This window comes from Anolis carolinensis, chromosome 1 (genome assembly GCF_035594765.1).
Source record: "Anolis carolinensis isolate JA03-04 chromosome 1, rAnoCar3.1.pri, whole genome shotgun sequence".
Lineage (NCBI taxonomy): Eukaryota > Metazoa > Chordata > Lepidosauria > Squamata > Dactyloidae > Anolis > Anolis carolinensis.
The window spans coordinates 308464988-308487364 of record NC_085841.1 but is presented as its reverse complement, the minus strand read 5'-3'; the positions used below and the strand labels follow the sequence as shown (position 1 = coordinate 308487364).

Below are 22377 nucleotides of genomic sequence, written 5' to 3'. Positions count from 1 at the left end.
AAATAATAAATATATTAATAATAAAGAGTAAAATACTATATAAAATAATAATAATAGAGAAAAATAATAAATGCAATAATAATGAGTAAAATAATGAATACAATTATAATAATAGAGGAAATAATAAATGTAATAATAATAATAAATGTAACAACAACAAAAACAATAATCCAATGATCACCATAGATTATTTTAACTACAGTATACATTTTGGGGAAAGTGCTATGTGTATTTAAAGAAGACAAATGGGAAAGACTGACTTGGGAAGGGGGTGGGAAAGAAGGACTAGAAATGAGAAAAACTGGGAATGGGAAGGGGTGTTTGAAAAAGAAGGAAAATTAGGTGGGAAGAAGGTAGCTGGAAAAGTTGGACAGATTGGGGAGGGAAGGGGGCAGCTGAGGAAGGGGGAAAGATTGAGGTGGGAAAGGGGCTGGAAACTGGGATGGAAAGTGGAGAGAGAGGGGCTGGGGAATGGAGATAGTAAAGACTGGGATAGGAAGGGGGAAACTAGAAAAAGGGAAGACGGGTGGGAAAGGCGTGCTGTGAAAGGGGGGGGGAACTGAGGTGGGAAGGGAGGAAGGGGAATACTTGGGGAGGGAAATTGCGGGTGGGGGTCCTTCTTTTGGCTCTTTGGAAGGGGCTGCTTGGGAGAGCCACCTGCCTGCTCTCCTTCCTCCTCCTCCTCCTTCTCCTCCCTGCTCCCTTCTCTTCCTCTCCCCCGTTCCCAGAAGAGAGACCTAGAAAGGAGGGGGGAATAGAAGTGCAGAGGTGGCTGGTTGATCACGGAAGGGGGCATCTCCTCTGCACTTCCATTCCCCTCTCTGCTTTCCAGGTCTCCCTTCTGGGGGGCAGGAGGGGGAGGAAGAGGAGGCGACCCCAGCCAGCTGGAGGAGGAGGAGGGTTGGCAGGAACAGCGGCCTTCGCAGCATAGGAGACTCGCCTGGGAGAACCCTGTGCAACCTCTGCTGCTCATTCTCCTCTTCCTCCATGGTCTGCTGTCTTCGGAGCCTCACCTCCAGGCTCCGCTGCCAGCTTGACCCGAATATAAGCCAAGGGTGGATTTTTCAGCCCCCAAAAAGGGCTGAAAATCTCAGCCTATATTCAAGTATATATGGTAAATAAACTCATACTCAGCATAAATTTTCTTAGGGCATGAAGACAGCAGCTGATTATTGGGTTTCAGTGAGTTTTATGGGTAGAATGGCCAGAAGCATTGATGTTTCTCCCATATCAGAGGTTGTGAGGTCTGTTGGAAACTAGGCAAGTGAGGTTTATATATCTGTGGAATGCCCAGGCTGGGAGAAAGGACTCTTGTCTGTCTGAGGCAAGTGTGAATGTTGCAATTGGCCAGCTTGATTAGCATTGAATAGCCTAGCAGCTTCAAAGTCTGGCTGCTTCCTGCCTGTGGAGATCCTTTGTTAGGAGGTGGTAGCTGGCTCTGATTATTTCCTGTCTGGAATTCCCCTGTTCTTGTTCTTTATTTACTGTCCTGATTTTAGAGTTTTTAAATACTGGTAGCCAGATTTTGTTCATTTTCATGGCTCCCTCCTTTCTTTTGAAATTGTCCACATGCTTGTGGATTTCAATGGCTTCACTGTGTAGTCTGACATGATGGCTGCTAGAGTGGTCCAGCATTTTTTTGTTCTCAAATAATATGCTCTGTCCAAGTTGGTTCATTAAGTGCTCTGCCATGGCGAACTTCTCTGGTTGAGTTAGTCTGCAGTGCCTTTCATGTTTCTTGATTCTTGTTTGTTGAATTTTCTTAGTGGGTCTATAGATCGTTTGCAGGTTGTATTTCTTCATCACCTTCTCTATATGGTTAATGGTGTTGTGGTTCAGCCTGCCACCGATGATGAACAGGGATTAAGGGATCGACAGTTCATTCCTGGGACTGTGCAGTTGGTCTCTGAGAACATTGTTGACTCAGAAGCCTAGGTGAACTCAGAAGTGGACGTTGGCATGGGAAAGGAAGGGAGTGTGGAAAGTTCTCAGTCAAGCAAAGATAAAGCTGACCTTATACAGGAGTCTGGGAATGGTCAACAGGGCTCGGATGGGAGTGAGGGGGAGTTAGACAGAGATGCTCAATTGAAGTTGAGGTCAGGTCTCTGTCATAGTGTGAGGATAGCTGGCAGACGCAGACAAATGAGGGTGCACGCCTTACGTCACCGCGCGAGAGAGCGCCCCTCTGCGCATGCGCGGAAAGGTCTAATTGCCTATTTTGGGCAATGGGACCCTTCCGCGCATGTGCAGGTAAGGCACCCAAGCCGCCCATCCGCGCGAGCGATGGAAGCCCTGCGCACAGCATGCCTTATGTCATCACGCGAGCAAGAGAGCAAGCGAGCGACCTCCCGCGCATGCGCTGAAGGGTCCCATCGGCCATTTTGGGTGATGGGACCCTTCCGCGCATGTGCAGGGGTTCTGCCGAGGAAAAAGAGGTGGTGGTGGGCGATGGCGGGGCCGCAGCGGCAGCGGCACCACGTTTTAACGGGGGCACCTCGAGTGCGCCCCCTGTTGGTGTGCGCCAGCAGCAGCCGCCTACGTTGCCTCACTGTTGGATCGCCTCTGAACAGGGCTGTGATGTCTTCTGGGTAATTCTGGTAGATTAGTGCAATGGTGTCTGCTACTGGGACCTTGGTAAATAGAGACACCACATCGAAGCTGATCAGTATGTCACTGGTGTTGAGCTTGAGCTTGCTGATTTTTTAAATAAAGTGGGCTGAGTCCTTGATGTAGTGCATAGTGAGCCCAATATGGGTTTGTAGCTGTGCAGCCAGATGTTTAGCCAAGTCGTATGTGGGGGATCCAATGGCACTTTCGATGGATCTGAGTGGGGTGAAGTTCTTATGGATTTTGGGGAGTCCATAAAGGCTAGGTGGGGGGGCTTCTGATTTGTACAGTTGTTGGCATATATTGAGATTAATCGAGGAGTTCTTGATCAGAATGTTCGCTTTTCTGGTGATTGTGTTGGTTGGGTCTTGTTTTAGTTTTGTGCATGTTGTGGGATACAGGAATTGTCTGGTCTTTTCTTTGTATTGTTCAGTTTTCATTATTACTATGGCATTCCCCTTATCTGCTGGGAGAATGATGATTTCTGTATCTGAATTGAGGTCTTTCTTTCCTTGTTATGTTGCTGGGGGAAAGTTTTGCCTTTCTCAGGATCCTCGCTGTTTCCCCTCTAACTTCCCCCACTTCTTCCTCAGGGAGGCAGTAAGTCACTCATTCGACGTTGGCAATGATGTTTTTTACTGGGATCCTGATGGTGGTAATAGCAAAATTGCCTCCTTTTGTTAGTATGGATACTTGGTCTTCTGAGAGTTGACTGTCTGTCAGGATGATGATGGTCCTCGATGTATCCAGTTTTGGTTTTAGTTGATGTTTTTGGCATGATTATTGTTTTGAAATACTTGGTACTACCTTTACTCCTTCACAAATAAATACTGACCACCCCATCCCCAGATTAAAGAAATATATCAAACTGGCAATGGTTGGTTCCAGATGGGGAAAAGGTTCTAGCAATGGCAGTAACATAGAGAAGCTAGAGCAGGGATGGGCAAAGTTTAGCCATTGGCCACAGTCTACCACTGTGAGCTCCAAGAGCTGCCAGAGTGTCAAAAATACATATATATTTTTTGCAAAACGTTTCTTCTTCTTCTTGCTCCAGAATGCTGCCAAATGGGACATGGAGACATTTCTTTCATATTTGGAAACATCCTGAGACTCCAAGGGATCAAAAGCAAATTTCCAAATGTTTTCATGTTTGAAACCTTGAAAAGAAGAAGTCACATAGTGAAATGATTATGGGTATTTTTTTTTCCTGGAAAGTTGCAGTCTTTTAGATTCCCATCTCTCTTGAAATGTGGATTTTCTGCCTTGATATTCTGGATTATATGGCAGTGTTGAAGGGACCTGGCTTTTCACTTGGGACCAAGAGATGAGTATATAAATGCCTGCCAGGAGCTCTCTCTAGTAGAAGCTACTTGCTCTATAGTAAAAATTAATGAAACATTTTTATACAATGTTTCCTTTGTTGCATCATGGTAATTTTTACTGACTTCTTTACACTGATACTCAAATTCTGAGCACACCTATCTCCAGAGCCGGCCCTAGGTATTTTTCAAGTATAGGCAAACAGAATTTTGGCGCCCCCCCAAAGCAATCACTGAAAAATAAAAGCGTTGGATAAGCGAAAATGTTGGTTAATAAGGAAGTATAAAGGAAAAGCCTATAAAACATCAAATTACATTATGATTTTAAAAATTAAGCACCAAAACATCATGTTTTACAACAAATCAATAGAAAAAGCAGTTCAATACATGGTAATGTTATGTAGGAATTACTATATTTGCAAATTTAGCACTAAACATTGAACAGGGATATAGGGCAGTGTGGACTTAGATAACCCAGATAGCCCTCAGTATTAAAAAAAACCCTCTAAAATCAGGACAATAAATAAAGAACAACACTCTGAAAACAGAAGAAATCCAGACAGTAAACAATCAGGGACAGCTAACTCCTCCCAAAAAAAGATTCTCCCAGGCAAGAAGAAGCCAGGCCTTGAAGCCACAGGGCCATTAAATGCTAATCAAGGTGATTAATTACAACATTCACACCTGCTTCAAAGAAAAGTTCTTTCTCCCACCCTGGACCTTCTACAGATATATAAACCCCACATACCTAGCTTCCAAGTTCCTACAGACCTCACAATCTCTGAAGGCCCCAAAGGTGGGCTTGCGTGGTGCGAAGGTGGGTCTGCGCTGGCCGGAAGGCCCAGCGCGGCCGCTGGAAGGCCCGAAAGAGAAGGAGGTGGAGAGTGGTGCCCTCCTCCCAGGACGATGGTGCCCCCGGGACGATGGCGCCTCAGGCAAATGCCTATTTCGCCTTATGGTTGGACCGCCTCTGCCTATCTCTTCGTCCCATAGTCCACTAGACAACACAGGTGAGACCTGTTTCTGTCCCTATCCATCCACTGACATAGTTTCCCCATTGTTTCCATCATTGATCTTACAAGCTCCGCCCCCATTCCAAATGAAATCCCTCGGACTGTTGCTATGCATAGAACACTTCTCAATTGCATATATAACCTCCTTCCAATCTTCCTTCTGGCATATCTGCAACTGCAGAAAGCTTCCCTGTCCTACATAAATAGGTAGAGTGAAACACTCTAGTGGCTTCATTCCCAAGAAAAATGGTGAATAATTCTTCCTGGCTGCTGCTTCTGATCTTGTGGAATCTTTTGAATGAGACAGAAAATCATGAACCCCCAAAAGGTTTTAAGTATGCTTTCTATGAGGTGACCATCCCAAGGAAATTAATGCCAAAGCATGGACAAGAAGAAACCACAGAGGTCACTTATCATTGGCGCATTGAGGGGAAGGGCTACATAGTAAACCTGAGACAGAAGAGGGGCTTTCTGCCTAAAAACTTTCCAGTCTTAACCTACACAAAAGATGGGAATTTCCAGGTGGACTATCCATTTATAAGAAGTGACTGTTTCTACCAGGGTTATGTGGAGGACAACATCCCTTCTCAGGTCATCCTCAGTGCTTGCTCAGGGGCGTTTAGGGGCCTCTTTCAACTTGACAATAGGACGTATGAAACTGAACCTGTCCAGGCCTCTCCTACCTTTGAACATGTGGTGTTTCGTCTGGAAGAGACTGAAAATGCTGTCCGTATGAAGTGTGGACTAACAGAAGAAGTGCAAAAACGCCATGAGACCATAATGCAGAACACAGAACATAGAAAGAAAGAGAAGGAATTTGCTGTAGGAGTTAACTATGGGCCGACAGCAGAAAATCAAAGACAACAAGAGATTATGATGCAAAATATAGAGAATGGAGCTGCCAAAAGTGCTTCCTGGTGGACACACACTAGATATGTGAAAGCAGCCATTGTGGTGGAACATGAACGCTATGTGCAGTTTGACAGAAATGAAACTCTTGTTGCTCTACAAGTTCTGGATATTTTTCATATAGCAAATTCATTTTATGAACCACTTTCTATTCAATTGTTTACAGTTGGACTGGAGATTTGGTCAGAAAAGAATCTCATACATGTTTCCGATAAAATGGAGAAAATACTCAATGCTTTCAATGATTGGCGGAAAGATTCACTAAATAAACATCTTGAGAATGATGTTGCCCACTTATTCGTATATAAACATTTTGGAACTTTGCTTGGATTATCATTTCTAGGAACAATTTGTAACAGGCACTGGGCATCTGCAGTCGTGTCCTATACATCCCCAAGATTGCTATTTGTTTCTAATACCTTTGCCCATGAGTTAGGACATAATCTTGGCATGAGACATGATGAAAAATACTGTTACTGTGGTCGAAGTGATTGTATTATGGCTGCATATCACACAAGCAGTGAAAAGTTTAGCAATTGCAGTTATAGTGATTATTTTGAAATTAGGAACTATCGTTGTTTGTTAATTCCCCCAGATCCTGATAACATATACAAACTGAGATATTGTGGAAACAAAGTTGTGGAAAATGGAGAACAATGTGACTGTGGCTCAATAGCTGAATGTGAGTTAGATTCATGTTGCCAGTCTAATTGCATGTTTCATGCCAGGGCCACTTGTGCTTTTGGAAAGTGCTGTTCTAAATGTCAGTATCTTCCTGCCCAGTCTCTTTGCAGAGAGAAGACTGGTATTTGTGATCTTCCCGAGTATTGCGATGGGACCTCAGAGTTGTGTCCTGAAGATGTTCATGTACAAGATGGTACCCTGTGTACAGATGGAGCATACTGCTATTGTGGGAATTGTACTACGAGGAATACACAATGCAAAATGATATTTGGCAAGAAAGCAGTAACTGCCTCTGAGAATTGCTTCAGAAATATAAATGCTCAAGGTGATCGTTTTGGCAACTGTGGTCTCAAACACGGGATATATACGAAATGTAGGCCTGAGCATAGCCGGTGTGGTCGCATTCTGTGTGAAAATATTCATCAGTTGCCTTTTTTGGAGGAACACAACACCTTAATTCAGACGGTCGTTAGTAATAAGGAATGCTGGAGTACAGACTACCACAGTGGAATGGAGAAATCTGATATGGGAGCTGTGAGAGATGGCACTCCTTGTGGCACAGATATGATGTGTATTGATGGGAAATGTGTGAGTGTATTTCTCTTGAAATATGACTGTGATGTCACCAAGTGTCATAATCGGGGAATATGCAACAGTCTCAAAAATTGTCATTGTGATTATGGCTGGGCTCCTCCTGAATGTCTAAATGAAGGTCATGGAGGTAGTATTGATAGTGGTCCCCCTCCAGGGAAACTGCATGTCAGCATTGTGGGCTCTGCTGTGGGAGGTGTGCTCCTAATTTTCCTTATTGCTGTTTTTATTTATCTTGCCCTGTTTAGAAGTGGAGAGCAAGATTGAAACCCACAGAATCACCAGTCAGGCACCCTACAAATCAATGACTCATTGCTGCACATAAAGGAAACCATGTAAAATGTATTATCATGCAAATTGAAATTGTTGCAGAAAATTTTGATTCTGAAAGTTTTGAGCATTCTGTTTCAAATCCTTTCATATGGAGAACTACACACTAGGAGCAAAAAATTAATTTCAAGTGCTGTCTCCAGAAACCTAAACAAGGAATGATCGTTTTAATGTTTACAACTTTATGTTTGACCCAAGTACTCAAGGTTATTGTTTTCAGAGAAATTAATGCTCCACTGCTCCTTTTGGCCCTAAAGGGGATGTATGCAAAATGCTGTCCTAAGAATATTCTGTGTGCTGACATTTGTGTGAAAATGTTCATGATGTGGTCCCCCCCACCAAGAAAAACATAATTCAAGAAATTATTGGAAGTGCTGAAGTATGAACTCCACGTTGCAATTGGAACATTAAAGCAAAAGTCACTGAAAATACCAATAAGAAAATACATGTAACACATAACAGTCCAATCTAAGTGTAATATGAATCAAAATTGGATCATTGCAGATGAGATCTTTTGAAATTCAGACTAATTCCTACTAATGTATTCAGATGAATAATCAACTCATCTATTATGGAATATGTGTCATTTTTAACGGATTGCTTCCTTTTATAATACATCAGATGAATTATTCAGATAAAATGCTATTTCACACTCTTGGGTCGCGATCAACCCAAAGAAACATCCTGAAGATTTTAATCCCATTTTCTCAGCATCATCATTCCCCGCAGGCACAACATCTTTACCATCATGGCTATCATTGCTTCCTAGTAACAAACTTTTCATCCCATCAAGCAGCACTGCAACAGCTCCATCCATTAGTCAGCCTGCAACAACACAGTGCTCAGCCCCATGCACAGAAGCAGTAGCAAGCCAACGGATTCACCTTACACCATGAATGTAAACAATGGCAGTTTTCCTCTCAGTTTGGCTCAGCATGAATGGAGATTGATGGCCATCTTCACATTGAGAACCTATCATGTCAAGAGTTGAATGGCCGAATGAAAGGATTGGCGGGGAAATTATGGATCTCATCACATTGAGGCCAATAAGTCAGGTGGCAGCAGAGGGATTCGCCATGCAACATTAATCCTGTGTGCAGCGGGGGAAACCTTTTTCGCACACCACTCATTGTCCTCTGTGCCCCTTACCTTATCCCATGGGGGGGAAGCATCACTGACCGACTTCAACCGTTCTTCTTTTTTAAAAAAATAATCTTTATTGAAAGTTTCTGAACCAGTTATAATTAAAAGGTAGAGGAGGTTGGAAAGGGGGGTGTTGGTTTGGGAAAGGGAAAATAGGAAAAAAAGTGAAAAAAAAGGGTGAGAAAAGGGGAAGGTATGAATACATCGGGAAAAGGGAGGGAAATTTTTGTCTTCCAGTCTTCTTCTTTGCATTATTTTATAATTTTTAATTCTCTTTGTAATTTTTTTTTTAAAAAATTGTCTTTCCCCTTATCTTAGTCCATATTCAGGGACCTTTCATTTCTGTCTTCTTTAGATTTCTATTTGCAAATTCATATAGTCTTTCAATGGCTGCCAGTCACTTGCCTTCAAGGGTCTTCCTGTATGTTTCTTCATTAAAAATGTTAGTCCATCCATGTCCATAATTTCCATTATTTTGTCTAACCAGTGATCTTCTGTTGGTATTTCTTCCACTTTCCAGGGCCACTCATAAGCCATTCTTGCTGCTGTTGTCAGGATGTCTTTATTTGTATCCAAATCAATATCTGTACCTGTCAATCCTAATAAAAAATATTCTGGTTTCATTGGAATTTCTATTTTCAAAATCTTCTGGCATGCCTCCTGTATCATTTTCTAATAATGTCTTGCTCTTTTACAATTCCACAACATATGGTAAAATGACCCCTCTTGTGTTTTTCACTTCCAGCATTTGTTCTGTGTTTTTTTATACATATTACCTAGTTTCTGTGGAGTCATGTACCATCGGTAAAACATCTTATACCAGCTTTCTTTTATATCTATTGCATATGTATATTTCAATTTCTTATTCCATATCTGGTCCCATTCCTTTAAACTTATGGGCCACCCAATGTTTGTGACCCACTTAATCATGCCATTTTTACCAGTTCTGTTTCAGTGGACCATTCTAATAATTTGTTGTAGATGCATGTAATATTCTTATCCCTGAGGACCACTTTATCCCAGAAAGTGTCTTTGTTGTTAAAACCTAGCTTCTTGTCTTTATTATAATATTCGTTTAACTGCATATATTGAAACCAGGAAATGTTTTTGTATTTTGGGTTATTTCTTGTGATTTCAGCTGAAAGGTTCCATTCTTTTTTTATCAAAATTTCTCTATAAGTGGGCCACTTTATCCAGCCTAATACATTGGCTTGCTTCTAATGAAGACAGCCACAGTTGGGTTTTTGTATGGAGTTTTGCTTTATATCTTCCCCAAATCCTAAGGCGGATCTAACAAAGTGATTACCAAAATTTTCTCATTTTTCATTTTCCCATACCATAAATATGAGTGCCACCCTACTCATAAATCAAATCCTTCTAATACCAACGTTTTCTCTTTTTTCAGGGTGGTCCACTCTTTTATCCATGTAAGATCGCAGGTTTCAATATAGAGTTTAAGGTCAGGGAGGCCAAAGCCTCCCATTTTTTCTCATCTGTAATGTTTTATAAATTTGATTCTAGGTTTCTTGCCTTGCCAAATGAACTTTGATAAATCTTTGCTCCAGTCTTTGAAAAATTTTATGTTTCTAATTATTGGGAGGTTTTGGAACAGATACAACATTTTAGGTAGTACATTCATTTTAATGGCCGCAGTTCTTCCCATTAGGGATAAATTCAGGTTTTTCTTTCCATTTAGATTCATAGTTGTTTTTCAACAATTGAGTGTTCTTTGCTGTAATTAACAGGCCTAGATATTTAATTTTGATAATTGTAATCCTGACATCTCCTTCAGTTCTTCTTGTTTCTTTTTACACATATTTTTGGTAAGTATCATTGTTTTCTTTTTATTTATTTTGAATCCCACCAAACTTCCATATTCTTCTATCTTTTTCAACTAATTAGTTATATTATTTGTTGGATCGTCTACAATACATATTAAAGTAATCAGCAAATACTCTAATTTTATAGGTTTGGTTGCCTATATTGGTACCTTTTACTGTTGCATCTCTCAGGTCCCTTAATAATATTTCCATCGCTATTATGAAAATTAGTGGTGAAAGAGGGCAGCCCTGTCTTATGCCCTTGTTTATTCTAAAAATATTTGTTGTTTGGCAATTTGTTGAAATCTTTGCTTTTTGTTCATCATATATTGAACTAATTGCATTTTTGAATTGGAACCCTATATCTAATTGTTCCATTAACAGCTGGAAAAGTCCCAATTTAAATTGTTGAAGGCTTTTCCAGCATCAAGCGCTATAAGAGCCAATTCCTTTTGATGATTTGTTTCATAATATTCAATTTTGTCAAGCATATTTCTTACATTATCCTTCAAATATCTATTTGAGAGGAATCCCATTTGGTCTTTGCCTATCCACTCGTTTATGAAGGTCTTTCGTTGGTCAACTAATATATTAGTAAATATTTTATAGTCTATGTTCAGAAGAGAAATTGGTCTATAATTGTGTACATCTGATGCATCCAAATTCTCCTTATGGAGCATAGTAATATTGGCTAATTTCCATGTTTCTGGAATTTCTTTGTTCTGCAAAGCTTGGTTCATTAATTTTTTGAGGAATGGAGAAAGCTCTTCTTTCATTGTTTTATAAAAGCCAGCAGCAAAACCATCTGGACCAGGTGTTTTACTTGCATCTATATTCTTTATATTTTACCAATTTCTTCCTCCAAAATCTCTTTGTTAAGTAGTTCCCTGTGTTTATCTGAGATCTTTGGTAATTTTTGTATGCCCAGATATTGTGTAATTTCTTCTTATGTAATCAGGTCTTTGGTATATAGTTGTTTGTAGACTTTTTCAAATTTGTGTATTATTTCATAGTCAGTTGTGTAGGGCTTGTTATCTGTCCTGATTCTTACAATTTGTTGTGCTTGCCTTTTCTTCCATATTTTCCTCGCCAACCACTTTCCTGGTTTATTTGAATTTTGGAAAAATAGTTGTTTAACATATTTCAATTTCTTAGCTAGAATCTCCATCCCCAAATGGTGTTTTTGTTTTCTTAATGTCTCCAGTGCATTTGTTATCGTCTGGTCTTTTGAGATTTATTTCAGTTCCCTTTCTTTGTCCTCTATTGCCTTTTTTATTGTATTTATCTTTTGATTTCTCACAATCTATTTTAACTGTATTTTGCTGAATAAAATGTCCCCTCATAATCGCTTTGAATGAATCCCATATTGTCTGGAGTTTTATTTTGGGGATATCATTAAATGTGAAGAATTATTTTATGTGGATTTTATTCTTCTTTATGTCCTCCGTCTTTATCAAATTCTCATTTAGTCTTTAATTCAATGCTCCTTGCTTCTGGTTAAAAGTGACTTCCAGAGGGTAGTCATCTGAATTATCTCTGGGAAGAATTTTAATTTTATAAATTTTTGTTATCAGGGAATTTGAAATCCATATAATATCTATCCTGGACCAGCTCTGGTGTCTATCCGAATAAAACATATAATCAATATTATCAGGGTTGTGTACTTTCCAAGCATCTTGTAGATCAAATTCTTCTTTCATATTAAAGAATATTTTAGGGAGATAACTGATTCCTTCATTTTTGGATTTTTAACCTTCCTTCTTTTGTCTTCTGCCAACCTAGCAGTTAAAAAACATGCCAATGTGAGTAGATCAATAGGCACCGTTCCGGCAGGAAGGTAATGGTGCTCCATGCAGCTCCATGTACTCTCACTCTGTGAAGACTGTTTGTTGATCGCAGGCCTGTAGCCAGAATTTTGTTTTGGGAGGGGCTGGAATTTTGTTTCGGGGGGGGGGGGCTGAGTCTGAGCAGGAGAGGGTCTACCCTAGCAAACCTTTGGTATTGTTATCCCAATATCCCCATGCATATGGGATATATTGAGCATGGCGATCAGATCATGATATGAATAAACATAACAGTTTAAACCATAAATGTAAGGCCTTCTCGCGGACCAGCCTGAGAATTTCAGGGGGGGGGGGCTGAAGCTCCTCAAGCCCCCCCCCCTTCCCGGCTACATGCCTGGTTGATCGGCTGTGTACTGACCTCCACATATTTAAAGAAACTCACACACAGGCATCTTCCAAGAACTTGGAAGGCCATCATACTCGGACAACGAGGGATCGCCTAACTAAGTAAGAGAGCAGTGATGCAACAAATCACAAACATTCATCAGAAACCACTTTCTTGCATCTATACTGCTTTAAACAGAACTGCTTTGATTAGATAAGACTGTTCAACCTACCTCAACTCACTGCTTTGATTAGACAGACCCTTCAACCCACTGACCACAATAGGACTGATTCCTGAAAAGGGATGAGTAATCTTGTTTATTTATTTATTTACAGTATTTATATTCCACCCTTCTCACCCTGAAGGGGACTCAGGGCGGATCGCATTATGTACATATAGGGCAAACATTCAATGCACATAAACACATTGAACCGAGACAGAGACAACAGACAGACAGACGCAGAGGCAATTTAACCTTCTCCTGAGGGGATGTTCGATTCTGGCCACAGGGAGGAGCAGCTGCTTCATCATCCACTCTGATGGCACTTCCTCACTTCCTCATTCCAACGTTGTAAATTAGTTAAACTTGCCTCCCCACTTTTTATAAGTGGTACCTTATTTCCTACTTGATAGATGCAAGTATCTTTCGGGTTGCTAGGTCAGCAACAAGCAGGGGCTATATTTTATTTTTAATTGACGGGTGCTCACCCCGCCACGGGCTGGCCTCGAACTCATGACCTCATGCTCAGAGTGATTTATTGCAGCAGCTGTTTACCAGCCTGCGCCACAGCCCTTGTTCTACTCTACCTCCAAATCTGTGGGAAAGCTGCACTTATTTCCATAGGGCTTAGGGATGAAAAGACATATTTAATGGAAATATTTCTACTTGAATACGTCTGTCTGCTACTCTGAACAATCCCCATTATTATTTAATTATTTATTTAATTTGGAAGCTAAACAGGTTTGGTCTTACTCAGTACCTGGATGAAAGACCATCAGAAATACCAGGAATCTTATCTGAAGCTTTGCAAATGAAATAAACTTAACAACACTGGATTAGATAAAGCAATGGCTCAGCTCAGTACCAGCCAGCATCTTATGTTCACATGTTTAATACATTAATTTAGCATTGATTTTACTGAGAAGTGAAAAGCTTTTGAAAACTGACTTAACAAACTTCTGTTGTAGACCATTGAAGCTTTTTCATTATCCAATAAATTTAAAGTCCTTGAGACATGGCCCCCACATCCTGAAACTGACCAAGATCTTTGGTGGGGGGGCCCTACTCATCACTAAGGTTAAGGGCAGCAAGATGCTTGATAGGATTTAAGATAAAATAGGTCAGTTTGAACAATGACACAAAAGTCATATATCTATCTATCTATCTATCTATCTATCTATCTATCTATCTATCTATCTATCTATCTATCTATCTGTGGATTTATTTATTAAAAACCTACAATAATATTCAATATTACCTGAAAGTGTATATTCTAGCTTTTGTCAACACCAGTTTTTCAATAACTTCAGTAAAATCAACCAACTAAATCATCATTTTTTTAAATTGAAAAGTAATAAAAATTAGAAAAAATAAAGACATACCAAAAAACAGATTTTCATAATAAAAGCCGCCCCGAGTCCCCGTTGGGGAGATGGTGGCGGGGTATAAATAAATATTATTATTATTATTATTATTATTATTATTATTATTATTATTATTATTATTATATATAACACTAAAACTACTACAGCTAACAAAACTAAATCTAAAACAGACACCATAACCTAAGACGTACCAACACTAATAAACATATAACTAAAGATACAACTACTAAAACTATTCTACGAACCTCACCTGATGATTTTAGCCCTTCTTTTTCTGCTTCCTTTCAATAACACTAAACAACAACACTTCTTCTTTTAATAGCATTCCTCTAATTTAAAACAGCAATAATATGCATTCACATTCTTGTGGCAACAAGTCAGATCATATTGCACTTTGTTCCAGTCCGTAAACAATACGGTGTTTCTTATCACTTCAACTTAGTTTCCTTCACTAAAGGCCTGTCTAAACAGGAAAGTTTTAAATTGGCTCTTGATAGAAGAAAGGGAGGGTGCTGTTTTAATATCTTTTGGGAGGGTGTTCCACAGGGTCGGGGCGGCCCTACCTTTTGTTTACATCTTCTGAAGGAAGAGTTTTTATAAATATTAACAAATAAATGTTTGAAGTTTTATGGTATTGCTTATATGATTTTGCTGGAATTTCTGAAAAATACATCCTCTGATTTTGGTAGCACACTATTAATCAACTCCTATGAATATCTGTATTTTAATCTGCATTTATATACAGTATGTATCTATTGATAGGGTTGTTGTATGTCTTTCGGGCTGTGTGGCCATGTCCCAGAAGCATTCTCTCCTGACGTTTTGCCCACATCTATGGCAGGCATCCTCAGAGGTTGTGAGGTATGGATGATACCCTCTATCGATACCTTTCTGAAGTTCTCCTCAATAAAGTCTAGCAAGAAAATGACTTCAATCTTTTCTGCATTTTAATTACAAGACTAAAAAGGCTCTTTTAGATCCTTGCCTTAAGTGTTCTGTTAGAATACAGTTGATCTTGTAGATTACCTCTAGAAATCTGCCTTCTGCCCCTCAAATTCTCCATCCACAACCCACTTCTTCCTGTAGCTGTCTGAACAACTGTTTTAAGACCATGTCCTTTCACATCCATCTCCTGATATTACCCCTGCCCCATTGGCTTCTATTGATAATCTTCCAAGCTCCGCCCCCATTCCAATGGAAACCCCATTGACTGTTGCTATGGACACAACCTTTCTCAATCATATATACAACTTCCTTTCAGATTTCTTCTAGGCCCAGCAGCAGGTCTGAGGGATTTTCTGGTTCAACCTGAGAAGGCAGTGTCGAGTCCTCTACAGGAAGCTCTCCTGGGGAAAATGGTGAACAGTTCTGCTTGGCTGCCATTGCTGATATTATGGAATGTGCCAAGGGAAGCAGAATGTCTGAAACCACCCCAGAGTGCTAAGTATGCTTCGTATGAGGTGACTATCCCAAGGAGAGTGATGCCAAGACACGGTCAAGCGACTCCAGAGGTCACCTACCATTTGCAGATTGAGGGAAAGGGGCACATGATGCACCTAAGGGAAAAGAGGGGCTATGTTCCTCAGAACTTTCCAGTCTTCAGCTACTCCAAGCAAGGAGAACTCCAGGTAGACTATCCATTTATTAGGAGGAACTGTTTCTACCAGGGTTATATAGAGGGAAAGCCCTCTTCATTGGTCACTGTAAGCACTTGCTCCGGGGGATTTAGAGGTCTATTTCAATTAGAAAATAAAACATATGAGATTGAACCTGTCCAGGCATCTCCTACTTTTCAACACATAGTGTATCGGCTGGAAGAAAAGGAGATTGATAGCAATGTGAAGTGTGGACTAACAGAGGAAGAACAAAATCGTCAAATGGCCATGCTACGGAACTCGGGCAATCTTGCCAACAAAAGTATTTCTGGAAGAAGCTGGTGGATGGATGTTAGGTATGTGGAGATTGCAATTGTGGTAGAATACGACCGATATGTGGATTTAGAGAGAAATGAAACTTTAATTTCTCTACTATTTCTGGATCTTGTCCATGGAGTAAATTCAAGGTTTGATCCGCTTTCTGTTCAGTTGACTTTAATTGGACTGGAAATATGGTCACAGAGGAATCTCATAAGAATTACCGACAACATAGGACAGACACTTACAACTTTCAGTCTTTGGAGAAGAGATGCACTACTTCTACACCTAGAGAATGACGTTGCCTATTTATTTGCCTATCGATATTTCCAAGGAATGGCTGGATTAGCCTCCCTAGGATCAGTTTGTGATGCTGAGAAGGGAGCTGGTATCATTTCATTTTTTACCTACAGCTTTTCTGAATATTCCATGGTGTTTGCCCATGAATTAGGACATAATCTTGGCATGAGACATGATGGAAGGCAGTGTGATTGTGATCGATCAGTCTGTATTATGACAGAGGTTCTCACAAATGGTTATAGATTTAGCAACTGCAGTCAGAATGATTATTATAATATGATGAACCAACACTGCCTGTTCTTTCCCCCAGATCCTGATAAAGCATATAGACGCAGGTACTGTGGAAACAAAATAGTGGAAGATGGAGAACAATGTGACTGTGGTACAAAACAGCAGTGTCAGACAGATCTATGTTGTCAACCTGATTGCAAATTGCGTAAAGATGTCATTTGTGCTTTTGGAGACTGCTGTGTAAATTGTAACTATATTCCAGCTCAGGTTCCGTGCAGAAAAAATGTTAGTGTCTGCGATCTCCCTGAGTATTGCAATGGAAGTTCACAGTGGTGTCCTGCAGATGTCTATGTACAAGATGGTGCCCCATGTGGTGAGGGGTTACACTGTTATCATGGGAGATGTATACTTCCCAATGAGCAATGTAAAATGATGTTTGGCATTAGATCCACAGCTGCTTCAGAAGGTTGCTTCAGAAATGTGAATTCTAAAGGTGATCGTTTTGGCAACTGTGGCTTTAGAAACGGAACATACATAAAATGTAAACAAAGACATGTCATGTGTGGCCGAATGCAGTGTGAAAGAATCAATGATTTGGCGCTTTTGGAGGAGCACACGACATTAGTTCACACAGACACTGGGAACAGAGAATGCTGGGGTTTGGACTATCATACTGGAATGAATTTAACTGATATTGGAGACGTGAGAGATGGCACTCCTTGTGGTCCTGACAGATTATGCATTAATCAGCAATGTGAGACAGTAGCTTCTTTAAACTATGACTGTGATTTCAATCAATGCTTTAACCGGGGAATATGCAACAATCTTAAACATTGCCATTGTGATTATGGTTGGGCCCCTCCCAAATGTTTCAATAAAGGGTTTGGTGGGAGCGTTGACAGTGGTCCTCCTCCTCGACAGAAACGTAGGCTTATTATGAGTAGTAAAGCAAAATTATTTAGCTATATATTTCTCCCCGTTGTTGCAATTATTACTTGTTTTATTATTGTTTTTAGGAATGACTTGATATACCTCTATACAAGATTGAAAGAAAGGTTACAGGCACGTAGGAAAAAACACGCTGAAAGGTTCCGAAGGCGTAAAGATTTGACAGCTATACAGATGCGAATGATGCAAAATGCATAAAATAGATATGCATCATTACTGTACAAGCATGTATTTGAGTGTGTAACACTTTGGTATTATTTTTAAGCTAATATTTAATCGAATCTATCTCCCAGGCAAAATGATTTATAAAGATCTTGGCTTCATGAAAGCAGAAGAAACTCTCTGCTCTATATTGCTTTGTATGCTATAGCTCAGGCTCCCCCCCCCCCCACCCACCCCCACCCAATCCACTGGCATCGGTCCTCTAAAATGGGAGACTATATACTCTGAGCAAAGGCATTGTTCACAGCATGAAAATAAATGCCACAAAACTTGCAGAAGCATCTGTATTGTTTGAAAAATGCCTGTCCCATTTCAAAATTACACCTGGACAGAAGGCAACCAAATTCCCTATATGCTACTAGACAAAAAGTCATGGCATAGAATATATTTATTATTGGTGGGTGGTGGATAATCTTGCGACATGGCTGAGTGGAAACAACCAGTGCTCAGGCAATTTTTCTGACACTTCAGCTATGCTTCTCCAAAAACCCATTCTACCCAATATGTAAATGTATCCTGCTCAATATTAAGAAAGTCTTAAAATCCAGGTAGGAACCTGTGAAAACAGACAAACTTCATAATGGACCCAGAATGTACAACAGCACATTCATCTAAAGAAGGAAAATGCAAAATAGCACATTCCTGAAGAAGATTTAGACGTACACTGTCAGCAGTACCAAGCCAAATGGCCTCACTTCCTTGTTTTCTTCACATGCCTGTGCTACTCTGTGGCCTGTTAGCTACTATTGCATTCACAAATAACTGAAATGACATTTCCCTCTGTCTGTATTGCTTGATATGTATGGAGGTAGATGGCCAACTTCATACCGAGATCCTTGCTAACTAGAGAGTAAATAAACTGAATGAGAAGATGACAGTGATCCTGATGGTACTAAACACTCCATGTGCAGGGACACAAAGCGGAACGTTTGGCAATTTCTGTATGCTGCAGCCATATCTCAGATAAGGTGACAATGCAGCAAGCAAGACAGACTCTTTGTGACAATCACTAAACTAGCCGAGCTGCATAGGGATGCACCAGCATTGATTTGCTTCCCAAGGACTTTAGTTCCAGATCCTGAAATCAATTAGAGACATTTTAGGTCGATGGAGGAACTCTTTAGTAGGAGAAGAAGCAGGGGAGGAAGCAAAGGGGTGAGGATGGTGAAGAGATGGTAATATCAGACTCACTCACTGCATTGGGAAGGGCAGTACCTGGATTTTCCCTTGTTCTGTGTCAGCCTTTAAAAGTGTAAAGATTAGAAATGTTTATTGCAACTCAGCTCTGCTATTTAGTTCAGTGTAAGCTTATGCTTATCTTTTTTTAAAATGAAATGGTACAAAATTGAAGCATAGTTTTGCAGGGTCATTGTCTGTTTATCTAAAAACGTTTGTAGATTAATCTCCAATGAAATAAATATCAAAATATCAATTTTTAAAAATAAAAATGGATTTTTTTAAAAAAAAAAGTTTTGAGTGTTTCCCTTCAAGACTCTCAATGCACCATAAATGTCGGAGAAATGTCATCGTTTGATTGGAAAGACTGCAGGATGAAATCTAAACTGCACCCAGTGACAGTGATGGGTAAAAGGGTGGAGCAAAATGGTGCTCTTCTGGCAACAAAGACAAGTCACAGTAGGGTGGCATTTTTATTCCAGAGCCCGGCCAGCTTGTCTGTGTGCATATTGGGCTGCTGTTGGGGTGGGGTGGGTACTAGTTTACAGAATCCTTCCTTATCTTACATGCAAAGCTCAGATAAACATGCAATTCACTTTCAACTTCTGTTTTATTCTTCATACTTCTTATCATTCTTGTTACTCTTCTCTGGACTCACTCCAGCTTGTCTATATGCTCCTTAAAATGAAAGACCCAGAACTGATCTCAATATTCCGGGTGAGGCCTGACCAGTACAGAATATAAGGAAGTTGTTACTTCCTTCAACTTGAAAACAATTAATGCAGGCTGAGGTAGCTTTGTTTAGAACAAAGCTCATGTTCAGTTTATAATCCACAACTTTTCATATATAGTGCAGCTGAGCCAGGTATTTTACATCCTATATCTGGGCATTTTGGTTTTTGTAGCCTAAATGGAGAAATTTGCCTGTGTTAAACTTTATTTTAACTTTAATTTCAGTCCAGTTTTCTAGCTTTTTTGTGTGTGTCAGGAGCGACTTGAGAAATTGCAAGTCACTTCTGGTGTGAGAGAATAGGCTGTCTGCGAGGATGTTGCCCAGGAAACGCCCAGATGTTTGATGTTTTACCATCTTTGTGGGAGGCTTCTCTCATGTCCCCACACAGGGAGCTGGAGCTGATAGAGGGAGCTCACCCACTCTTCCTGGATTCGAACCGCTGACCTATTGGTCAGCAGTCCTGCTGGCACAAGGGTTTAACCCAATGCGCCACCAGGGGCTCAAAGTTTTCTAGTTTATCAAGGCCCTTTGAAGTTTGTATCTGTCTTCCAATGAATTAGCTACTTCTCCCCATTTCATGTCATCTGCAAATTTGATTATCTAAATCATTGATAAAAATGTTCCCAGGGCAGAAACCTCCACTTGCATACTCCTTCCATACTGAAGTATAGCCATTGATGACAACTGTTCAAGCGTTGCTTTCCAACCCATTTTATGGATCCATCTGGTGGTATTTCCATCTATTCCATGTTTAATCATCATCATCATCAGCAGCAGCAGCAGCAGCATTTGCATAATGCCCTGTCTCCCCAAAGGGACTCAGGACAGTTTCTAACATGCAAAGAATACATTCAATTGCCAGAAAGAAACCATACAGACAATAAACGAAATAGACACATTCAACAATATAACACAACATAATTACCTTGTTAAAACACACTAAAAGTAAAAATAAAATACTTAAAAACTCATCTCATTGTAGTTTAGTCAGTCTGCTAATCAAAATATGATGGGAGACTTTATTGAAATTCAGATAAATGACAGCCACAGCATCCTCACTATCTACCTAATTAAGGACCCAATTAAAAAAGATACAAGATCAGTTTGATTGGAATATTCTTGACAAATCCATGCTAGCTCTTACAAATTGCTGCATTGTCAACAGGATACATTAATACCTTGAGTTAAGAGTTTAATTCATTTTGTGACCAAGTTCTTAACTGAAATTACTCTTATCTCAAAGTAAAATTCCCATTAAAATGCTATTAATCCAGTCTGCCCGCCCCCCAAAAAAACCCTCCCAAATTTTTTTGGTTACATGTTTTTAAATAAAAATGTACTTTATAAATTACAAATACAGTAGAGTCTCACTTATCCAACATAAACAGGCCGGCAGAATGTTGGATAAGTGAAAATGTTGGATAATAAGGAGGGATTAAGGAAAAGCCTATTAATCGTCAAATTACATTGTGATTTTATAAATTAAGCACCAAAACATATGTTTTATAACAAATCGACAGAAAAAGCAGTTTAATAACATTATGTAGAAATTACTGTATTTACGAATTTAGCACCAAAACATCACAATGTATTGAAAACATTGACTACAAAAATATTGGCTGCTAACAAATTGACTACAAATAAAGATAGAATTGCATAAAATAAATTTATAGTAACAACACTGTTGGAAGTTAAATCCGTAAAAAGTTTAGTCCTTGCTGCCTAGACAAACAGCTATGAATCTGGGCGGGAGGCAGACTGTGTTGGATAATCCAGAACATTGGATAAGCGAAGGTTGGATAAGCAAGACTCTACTGTACTGTATAAAAACCCTGCACATTCACATGGAACAAAAAAAATGAAAGATCAATTTTAAAATGATAAAAGCACAAAGTTGTGGCAAGGAAGCACATTTGAAGCAACAAATTGTGTGTTGACGAGTGTAACAAAAAGGCAAAACCTGACATTCACATGGAGCAATAACAAAAGAAACTTCACCTTTAAAATGGAAGAAGCAAAACGTTGTGGCAAGGAAGCACAAAGTGAAGAGGCGGGCCCCCTCCTGGTGTTGTTAACGCTGCTGGCGAAAGGCCCTTCTGCCTTCTCGCAGGCTATTTAGTGGAAAGGAGGGCGGGAGGGTGGTGTGCTCTCGCACTAGCATTATCTCTCTCACTCGCTTGTACCTCTTGTGCTGTTCCTAGCTCACAAATGCACATAAAATGGTAGTAAGAAAGAGGGAGAAAGTGTCTCTGCTCTCAATACTTTATCTAGATAGGTAATGCCTGTGAAAGAATATTATTTTCCATGGCTGCCTGTAGGGATAAACTTGGCTGTGTCTGATACACAGAGATGCATAGAGAAGATGTATAAAGGTTCAATTTCCTACAAGGCTTAGACAATATGCTTGGTAAGATAAATTGGATGAAGATGCTAATTTATGACTCACATTGAACATAAGCTATGTGCCTAGATGATGAGAAGTTCATTCCCAAGGGAAGCAGTGTAAAGACATAGAGGGGGAGATACCTGTTTCAATGCATGTGTTGATTCTGAGAAAATAGCAAATATAGTAGAGTCTCACTTATCCAACACTCGCTTATCCAACATTCTGGATTATCCAACGCATTTTTGTAGTCAATGTTTTCAATATATCATGATATTTTG

General features: G+C 39.9%; 2 protein-coding genes across 2 annotated transcripts; both read left to right on the top strand.

The window, feature by feature from the left end:
- Positions 1–24: 24 nt before the first annotated feature.
- On the top strand, positions 25–7513 carry LOC134295459 (disintegrin and metalloproteinase domain-containing protein 20-like). Its single transcript, XM_062968077.1, has one exon. It carries the CDS (start codon positions 5186–5188, stop codon positions 7388–7390), a length of 2205 nt encoding a protein of 734 aa, XP_062824147.1. The 5' UTR covers positions 25–5185; the 3' UTR covers positions 7391–7513.
- Positions 7514–11899: 4386 nt separating this feature from the next.
- LOC100555293 (disintegrin and metalloproteinase domain-containing protein 21-like) lies at positions 11900–22377 on the top strand. Its single transcript, XM_062968076.1, has one exon. It carries the CDS (start codon positions 15546–15548, stop codon positions 17778–17780), a length of 2235 nt encoding a protein of 744 aa, XP_062824146.1. The 5' UTR covers positions 11900–15545; the 3' UTR covers positions 17781–22377.